Source organism: Diadema antillarum, unplaced genomic scaffold, assembly GCF_040938485.1.
Source record: "Diadema antillarum isolate AM-2024a unplaced genomic scaffold, OU_Dant_1.0 scf00000022, whole genome shotgun sequence".
NCBI classification, from domain to species: domain Eukaryota; kingdom Metazoa; phylum Echinodermata; class Echinoidea; order Diadematoida; family Diadematidae; genus Diadema; species Diadema antillarum.
In genome coordinates this window covers 3,869,522-3,879,655 of record NW_027270911.1, presented here as the reverse complement: position 1 = coordinate 3,879,655, position 10,134 = coordinate 3,869,522, and the positions used below count along the sequence as shown (strand labels likewise).

Here is a 10,134-nt window from a genome sequence, read left to right as displayed (position 1 = left end):
CAAGAACTTCATTATAATAAGAGTCCACTGTATGAGGCTTGACACTAACCTTTTGGCCCATATGGGCCACTGAAATTCATCAATATCCATTCTTTGTTTGCCAAACAATGAAATTTAATTACCCTCCCCCGTCCTCGAAAAACACAGACATGAAAAATAGCAATTTCTAAAAACTTTAAAGTAATTCAGTAAACTATGATATATTTCAAAAGTGGCATTAATGATAAAGTCGAGCTTCTAGTACTATGTAATGTAAGTAAGAAGAAAGAAAAACATTCATAACAAAATGAGTTGATAAAATATCAAAATAATTGCAGACAGTCATAATTAGGCAAAAATAGGCAGGAAAGAAAAAAAGGCTTCATTTACCACATATACAGTGACTAAGTTCACTTTGTGTCTAACAAATTCATTATTGAATTAAGTCATAAACATGATTTTCAACAACAACACATACATTTTAGTTATCATATAATTAAATCTGACATAGAGGCATACCTAATTCTATTACTGAATGGATAAACTTTGGCAGTAAGATTTGATCACTATAACATACTTTTGCCGACTTTGGTCATAAAATACACCATGTTTGGCCAAAAAAGACTTATATAAAATGGCAATCTGGCAACCTTTGTACCAGCAACAAGCACAACGGCGTGCAGTTATCAAGCACTGAGCCACAATTTATTCTCCCCTTTTCCGGTTGAGAAAAATACACAAAACCCATGTGTCACATTCACAAATTTTGGGTGGCCTGATTGGGCTACCAAAACATATAATTCCTTAAAAAGTGGTGGCCCGACATCTATTTGTGGTAGCCCTAGGTCACCATGCTACTACAAAAACGTGTGGTTACCATGGCAATTTTTTTTTTCCGATACTAACACAATGGTGTCTTGCATATCTACACCTACAAATTATACATACTAAATTTGACCTGTTTTGCTTGATATGAATGCTGTGGAAGTAATAAGATTCACAAGATTTTGGTAAAATTGTGCTGGTTACCATGGCAATACTTCGTCTGGATAACACAAAAATCATGTCTCCACATTTTTACCTTGATGCCATAATGTCCACCAAATTTGATTTCAATTGCTTAACAAACGTTGAAGTAGTTCACTCCACAAAATTAAAGATATGTAGTTACCATGACTATGCCATGTCAGGTACAAACACGAAGAGTGTCTTGCATAACAACACCTTATATAATTATACATATACCAAATTTGAAATAAATTGCATAGATACTGAGGAAGTATTTCGATACACAAGGTTTTGGTAAAATTGTGGTTACCATGACAATGTTTTGTCTGGCAAACACAAAAGTCAGGCTTTCCACATCTATACCTCAATGCCATAATCTCCATCAAATTGATTTTAATTGCTTCAGAATTGTGTAGGTAATTTACTCCACAAGATTTTCAATAATATATGCAGTTACACCATGGCAATGCCTTGTTGGGTACAAACACAAAGATTGTCTTGCATATAAACTACACCTACAGATCATTATACATATACTACCGGTATACCAAAATAAAAATTGAAATAAATTGCTTAAATACTGTGGAAGTACAACTGTAGTTCGCTCCACAAGGTTGTGGGAAAACTGTGGTTACCATAGCAATGCTTTCTCCAAAGAACACACACACACAAAAAAACATGTCTTGCACATCTACACCTCAATGTCATCATGTACCCTAAGTTTCATCTAAATTGCTTCAAAACTGTACAAGGAATTCGCGATGTAAGGTTTGCGACGGACCACCTGACCGACCACACGCAGATTCCTGTATACCCCCTTATACACTTTGTGTACGCGGGGGGTATAATCACATATCTATCTATGCATAAATATATATTTTTTACTCCATCATTTCAGTGGGGAGATCTTTCAATCCTGACATTTCAGTTTATTGGCTCTGGCATTCAGTTTGAAAAACCAAACTCTCACAATTTTTTGGGGGGGCTTTTTTAAGGTTCAGATGCAACTATGCACCAATCGTAAATCCTAATTCATCTGGCGAATCATTATTTTTATCAAGACATTCCAATAGGAATAACTTTACGTTTTACACTTTCATAGCAGAAAATTTGATTTTTGTTAGTTTATTTTGTACATGATCAATGGAAAATTGGGCAGAGATGACATCATTAGCTCTCTCTCGCCATTTGAACATCCGTCAACTGTTCCAGAGCAATTTTGTAAAATTAGCAAAACTTACCATTTTCATTTCATACCTGATTCCCCAGATTTCATGTGATCTTGATCAATTTTTAACTGTTGTCCTTCTAAACATTTACTCCTTCAAACCTTCAACCAAAATATTTACCCCTTCTTCTCAGGAAACACATTGAACTGGTCCGGTACAATGTATTGCCCTTTCATCCATTGAGGACAAGTCCCAAGTATGCTCGGGCAGGTGTCTATGGGAAATCAAGTTGTATCCAAATCAGCCCATCCTCAACGGGTTAAGGGAACTTGATGAATCATGAAATGTCCCTGAAATAGAGCACAGCCTTGTTACATGGGAATTGATCTGAGTGGTATTTACGGACTAAACATAAAATTCCAACAAAATCTGACATCTGTTTCATTCCAAATTTGAATCTAAACATGACATCTTTCAGACACAGTTGTTTTTTTCACAGTCACAAGACAAGATGATAAAATCTAAGTAAAAACGTAAAAAATGTAACACTCTGGCGAAAGTTTTGACAGACAGATCAAGGCACAGACAAAGGAAGACCAAAAACTAGCAGGTTCAGGGTTCCAATCCCCTACTTGATGCCCAGCATGCGTTTCTGTTCCTGGAATCTCCGTCGTACCATGTTGTAGAATTTGTACTCAAGCCTCATATTCCGCTGCATTATGGCCGCTACTCGAGGGGACGGTTTGACTTTGTGCTTGGTGAACATTCTTGTGATGTTTCCTCTTAGCTCTCCAGAGACTGGTAGAAAGATAAATACAATTGCAGATAAGTTTTTATTGCCGAATTATGATCGATAATCCTACTTTATCGTTAATCTTTTCCTCATTACAGGAAAACTACATTGCAAATCTCTGTGGCCCGTATAAGCAGTGGTAGTTTAGTCTGCCTAGTCCATGGATTTATATGCCAGCCTCGATAGTGTTAAAGTGCCTGATCGCATCATAATGTTATACTTTAACAGACTTCCAATTATAACGCATTACATGCCCATATCTTATGTGAAGTACACATATTTCATAAACATCTTGGCCCAGAAACTTCATTCACACCATGAATTCTACTTCATGAACTCTGGCCCATATTGCTCTACAATGACATAAAAATTCAAAAATCTAGTCACATTTGTGGTCATCCTATCATATTTCTGGTTGTTTTAAGAATGTAATAGCACATGTACTGTATAAGCTGTTATTTTCGCGAGGGTTTAATTTATGCGAATTTCGCGAATCACAGTTGGATCGCGAATTTAAAGGGTGTACAGTTCTGGTCGAGGTGAGGATTTAGCTTTTAACATTTTGCAAGATATTCAGAAACCACTCTATAAGATGTCAGAGAGCATGCAATTCTAAGGGGTATCAAAAGTTGATTTGATGAAAATCGGTTTTGAAATTGCTGAGATATCCAAAAACAAGGTGAAACAAAGAGATCTTAATAAAGTTGGGGCATGTAGTCTTTTATTATTATCACTTTTTTGATATCTCAGCCATTTGAAAACCAATTTTCATCAAATAAACGTTGAATCCTTCTTAAAATTACATGCTCTTTCATATTTCATAAGAGGTTTCTCATTATCTCACTTAGGAATGTAAGAAACATGAATCCCCACCTCAACCAGTACTGTACAGCCCCTTTAACAACACATGAAAATGTCACCATGCACTAGGGTACAATAGTGCACTTTATATGAAGGTCTCTGAGTCAATTCGCGAAAACAACATCTCGCGAAAATGTCTGTGACCCTCTTATTGGCGAAAATATCTGTACGCAAAAATAACAGCATATACGGTATATATCAAAACACATACATTCATGTCTTGCAGAGGATTTCCCAGTGTGATCCTGTTGCAGCTGCCACACATTTTCATCTGTAGCTTTGCCTTTATTACATTTTTCCACTTTTTCTATCATTGCATTTCTATTTCATGTTGGTAAAAACAATATTAATCACATGGAGACGAAATCATAGAAAAGGGCGACACATCACAGGGGTGAATCAAAACAGGCAAAGCAATGCAGACACATTTTTGTTAATCTCTCTTCATTTAGTAGAAGACCACAAGTTCTTTTACACCCTGCAATATTCATACTTTTGCATAAGCAGGGCTTGACCTTAACTTTTTTTCTAGGAAGCCAGCCGGGCTCCTCAGGGACCTTTTTAGGGAGCCAAATTGAGTTTTAGGGAGCCACGTTTCCCTCAGTCACAATAAGCAGTAGAGGTCTATTACATGTATTAACCTGGTGGAGAAGATTTCATTTATATATAATATACATTTCCCCACAGACACAAGCCTGAGATACCTTGTTCTTAGTCTCTAATGGGTTTTAGCACAGTCACAGTGTGTGTGTGTGTGCGTGCGTGCGTGTGTGTGTGTGTGTGGTTAAGGGGCTAGGCAGGAATATGGTTTGTTTTGATGATATACACATATGGTTATTTTGTTTTGTACGGGGGGAGGGGTAGGTTGATAGGTTAGATAGAAAAAAATGATGAGTTTTGTTCGGTTAAGTAAAGAATGCTTTTTTATGGTATGTTTCAGGAAATGCTGTATTTTCAAGAGAGTGTAAGAGAATTTATGTTATGAAGTAGATATTGAGCAATCTGATCAAGTTAATCAAGATTTTTTTTTCCCTTTTGTAAGAGTTATACTTTATCTGATATATTTATGTATATAGCATGTGCTCTGCCAAAAAAAAAACAGAAGGAAGTTAAGTTAAAAAGTGATTGAGTAGCACACATTTCTTACTCGGTGTGTGAGTGATAAGGCACATTCGAATTGGCTTGATTAGGCTGATCAAAATAGCTTTTTCTGAGAATTATGCGCATTTTCATGTCATTTCTCTTATAAAAACAGGGTATGATTTGGTAAAAAGAATCAAATATATCGTACTGTATGTTTGAAAAATGATTTAGCAGCACAAGAAAGAAGAATACAGCTGCTTTTTTTTTTTGTTGGTGGACGTATTAATTCTACTGTTAACATGGATTTGACATTGAATGAAACTCAAATAAAGAATATTATAAAACAAAAAAGTGTGTGCCTGTGCCTGCCATGCACCTGCATGTGTATGTGTGTGTGTAGGTGTTTTGTGTGGTCCCTCTTCCATTCCCTTCTGTAATTTCTTACCCTGGTCTGTTCATATTGTCTTTCTTTCTCGTTTCTTCTTTTTTTAGCTGCAAGGTCTAGGTTAGAAACATTCATGTAACGCCACATGTTGATTGATCAGCAGAGCTGCCAAGCTTTGGAAGCACAAATCCATACCCAGCAGCTAAAAAATCTGTATTTTTGCACCAGAATTCATATTTTTTTCCATCTCCCTCTTTTGGCTATTTTGAATTAAACTCGTCGACTTATAAGGCTTACAGGCTCTAAACATAAAATTACGACACATGCCGAAGTATCGAGCTGGTCACCAGCACGATAAAGAATCCAAACTACGCAATGTTCAGCGTTGATTGATTGCTTTTTAGCAATGCATGTGTACAAGCGCATGTATGTACATGTACCTCCAGAAACTTGTTGGGCTGGTTATGGAAGCTTCCACTATCTAGCAGGGGAGGGGGAATGCTTTCATCTTCTCAAGAAAGCTTCTGTGTGAGCGAATGCAAAACTCTGTTCGGTGTTTCCAACTATTGTTTACTATAAAACATAATCATGCCTTGTTTTCAGGCTTTTTCATTGTACTGGATTTTAAACATCAGTATTTTTCGAACTTATTCCAATTTCTTTTACCCTGACTGGAATCGGAACATCTGCTATAACGATGATCGCAAAATGCCGCGCTGTGTGTGGTTGCGCCACTGTGCAAACACGTGGTTTCACTTTCAAGTTTAAAGGAATGCGCCATGTGCTCCTGCCTAAGAGGTTACTGCAAGTTCGATGGATCGAATGCGCCATGATAGCTGAGCTGAATGGCTTGTTTGCGGTAGTCATTACGTCTTTCACGAGGAAAAACATACAAAACAAACAAACAAAAAACACCTACGAACGAATGCTGACAGCCAAAACTTTGAAAAATAATAAGCAGTTATGATGAGCATGAACTGAAATTGTCAATTGTCAAGATTTTGCTGTCTAACCAGGTGATGACTGCATCTCATTGGACCTACTCGTAGTGAATTTGTCTGGGCATACAAGACCTTTTAAGTATTTCTGTGATTGCCTTTTTAATTGACTGATTAATCGATCCTTTTTTTATTTTTCAGGGAACATAGGATATTCGATTAAGTACACTATATTCGACTGTTTGATGTTTCCTACTATACGCCAAAAGAAAGGTTATAGAATCACGATATCTTTGCAAGATTCCTTTAATTCAACTAATGAGCTGGTTCTTCGATCGATATTTCCAGGATATTTACAAGCTGTTTATTCCAGCGCGCGCATTCTTTCGTCTGGTACGCACCTGGGTGTGGCACCTGCTTTTGTGGAAATTTCCACAAGGGGAGATGGGTGGGTGTCAAGTTTCTTCGAGCCGAAGAGACTGCATGTATTCAGTATTTCACAATCTCTTCGCTCTAATTTATTGTCATTCGTGCTTTCCCCCTATTCTTTGCTGATATTGAACATTTAGATTTAACTTTACGAAGGTTGGTAGATCGTGGATCTTTTTGTTGTGAGGTGTATGTGATTTCTTTTTTTATCATTCTTTGGAGGGGAAAGATGAGTGTAAAGGGGGAAAGAAGAATAAAAGGAAAGTGGAATAAAACGAAAAGCACGTACGCTCAGCATTCACAGTAAGCCGTCTTTTTATACCAGCATAGTTTTCATCACCATCATACATCACTCAGATCATTTTAGCCTTTCCCTATCAACATTAAGAAACACGCATAGTCCCTCGAGATAAACATCGAGGCAAATGAATAACAAATACAACGTATCAACACCTCCCAACAACATAAATATTTAGAAAAGACAACACACGTCGCTTCGATTCGAAAAAGTATTGCTGCAAATCGGAGAAATCGCTGTTACGAAAATAACAGTGCGAGACACTTGAAAGAATTATGTTTAAATATTCAAAAGTATAAAGAGAACGGATAAAGTGATATAAAATGGAAGAAATCGTACCAAACGAGGGGTGAGAAACGACAGAAATGGAACGATAAGTTTAGTAGTATAAGGATCAGGCCCTAGCAAAAGTTTGCAGCACCGAAAGCTACGCGAAAATTTATACACATCGGAAACTCGGTATTGCGACGAGATCCTTGGGATCGTCAAGAAACGATACAAAACAAAGGAAATTAATTCATTTTGACCGGAAAATAGTTTGTTATAAGTATTCTGTTACATGAGATCTCCTTTAATAGGCCTAGAAATACATCGAGTTTCCATGATACTCGCGGGAAAGAAAGCTCGAACGCTTTTCACCTGCACATGCTGCAGTGCACATCAATACACGAACAGAAACTCACCTCTTCCTTGCAGAAAAATGATGCAATAACGTTACAAAAAAAACCACACACAACACTCTAAAAATCATTTTGTACTTGGGAGGCAAGGGAAAAGCAGAAGAAGTAAAGAAAAAGAAGCAGATATTGCACAATGGAGTGCTTCTACCCAGACTCAAAACGAAATAAGGTACTGTAGTGTAGTGGCAGCTGGCTACAGTGTGCAGCTAAGCTACTACGCTCACGCTCCCCAGCCGCCCACACATGGGGATACAGTACCACTGCGATCGATGTTAACATCCAGGGTCCGTAGGCGACAGGGATTCAGGCGCGCGAAGTTCCGTTCGGTGTACACAGTACGCAAGCAGCGAATTGCGTGTGCGCATAGTCTATATTGCAATTGCGTGGATAATAACTTAATTCGGGCGTCAGGGCACGCTGCATGCGCCGGGGCCGCTCGCGCTCGTCAATTAAATGATAGTGTGAGTGTGTACGGTACATAAACTAAATTCTGTGTTGAAACGTGAGGCTATACGGCAAAAAAAACTTGAGAAGCCAGCCGGGCTTTTTTCATACATTTCTAGGGAGCCCGTAGCGATTCTGGGGAGCCAATGGTCCCCGGACTCCCGCTAAGGTCGAGCCCTGATAAGACACAGTGTCTAACAGTTTATCTATGGTGCATCAAAACATTCAACAGGGCAGTCATTACCCACCTATTTTGGTGTAAATGTCTACCTTCTCCCTAAGGTGTATCTAAAACACTCAATGTCCATTACTCACCTGTTTTGGTGTAAATGTGTGCCTTTTGCCTAAGGTGTACCTAAACACTTAATATGCATTACTCACCTGATTTGGTGTAAATGTGTACCTTTTTCCTACGGTGTACCTAAACACTTAATATGCATTACTCACCTGATTTGGTGTAAATGTCTATCTTTATCCTAAGGTGTATCTAAACACTCAATATGCATTACTCACCTGTTTTGGTGTAAATGTCCATCGCCCCTGCAAAAAGCTGAGGCAGCACCTTCTCAAAGACGCGAAACGTGTTGTCCAACTCCTCCAAAAGCCCAACAGCTACATAGCGCTCGTTAAAGTTCCTGACTGCCTTTTCATACGACCACTCAGTAGGATCTCTGCCACAAAAATCAAAGTGAAATATATATTCAGCTTTACTTTCATGACAGTAAAATTCTTTTCATCAGTAGCAACTCAGTTTAAAATACAATTTCACTTTTAATAAATAAAGGCAAAAAAGGGGCGAAGGGCAAGGTGCAAAAATGCACCTGTAAAGATGCTCCCTGTGTGACAGTATCGTAAAGGTGTTCAAAAGTTGAACCCATTTTTCTCAGAGTGTACAGACAGTCCTCAGGCACCTAACATGACAGTTAACTTGATAAAACACACCCAGTGAAATTCTACCTTTAAATTGTACAGTGTATTGATTCTGGAGTTTTGATAGAAACCATGGAATCAACATGCAGAACATAAGGCAGAGTAAACAGAAATAAATCCATTCAACCGACTGAATCTAAATCTGAAAATACATGCCATCCCCACTGATGTGTGGAAAGGCGGCAATCCAATTAAAGTAAGAAAATGGCATCAAGGTTAAACTGAGGGGTGCCTTCCCCATGAACCAAGAATGGTGCATAATTACCTCCATCAAAGAAGGAGGTTCTGTTTTTATTGGCATTTGTTTGTTTGTTTGTTTGCTTGGCTTTGTGCAAAATAACTGAAAAAAGTTGGGAATGAAGTTGAATGAAACTTGCAGCAAAAGTTGATACTGACATCAGGAACAGATGATTAAATATTGGTAGTGACCTGGGAATTTTTTTAATGGACTTTTGAAGAATTTTTTATCTTTTGGCAGATAGGGTAAATGAACTTGGAAGTTCAAGCTGTGCGTATTTGAGGTTTGCATACACACACAAGTACAGTGCGGTCTGTGTGCTCGGTCGAGATGCCATGGAGCTGGAAGCTCATGACGTAACGGGAGGCTTCTATGAAGGGATATTGGGCGATTTTCAGCATGCATGTATGAGTGGAAATCACTCATTTCTAGAAGATTTCTGGAAGAACAAGATCAAGTGGTGGAAATTAACTGCTTGGTGGAGGTCTGTGCTCTAGGAGTGCCTTTCTTGTATGGTGTTAAACATGAACTTCAGAACTAGAAGCAGGCAAGTTTGCTTGAGTGAGTCAGCAACAAACCCACCTTCAATGGATGACACAATGCTTTCCTACTGTACTCTGCAAATTTGCACATTACAGATGTTTGGGGACAGAAAAAACCCCAAGACATGACATAAAGAAAATTCCAACAGCAGTTGTCATCTGATACAAAAATATTTGCATAAAAAGGGTGTAATTGTTGTGGTCGATTGCATGCAAGTAATCCACAGAGACAAACGTTTTTACTGCAATTTCACACTTCATTAGGGGTTGCAATCTCTCAGAGGCCCATTCTCAGTAAAAGCGTTCAAATACGGAATTTTGTTGTCGCCGACATTCCATGACAGTTTGCGGTTCCCT

The 10,134-nt window shown here is 38.2% G+C and overlaps 1 protein-coding gene across 1 annotated transcript in view; it reads right to left on the bottom strand.

The window, feature by feature from the left end:
* Positions 1-1,977: 1,977 nt before the first annotated feature.
* LOC139731318 (uronyl 2-sulfotransferase-like) overlaps positions 1,978-10,134 on the bottom strand; it is a 37,190-nt gene continuing 29,033 nt past the window's right edge. Inside the window, exons 7-8 of the mRNA XM_071642209.1 lie at positions 8,581-8,738; positions 1,978-2,954 (exon numbers count right to left, since the gene is read on the bottom strand). Of these exons, the coding sequence (XP_071498310.1) occupies positions 2,785-2,954; positions 8,581-8,738 (328 nt within the window). The 3' untranslated portion in view covers positions 1,978-2,784. The remainder of the gene's footprint in view (positions 2,955-8,580; positions 8,739-10,134) is intronic.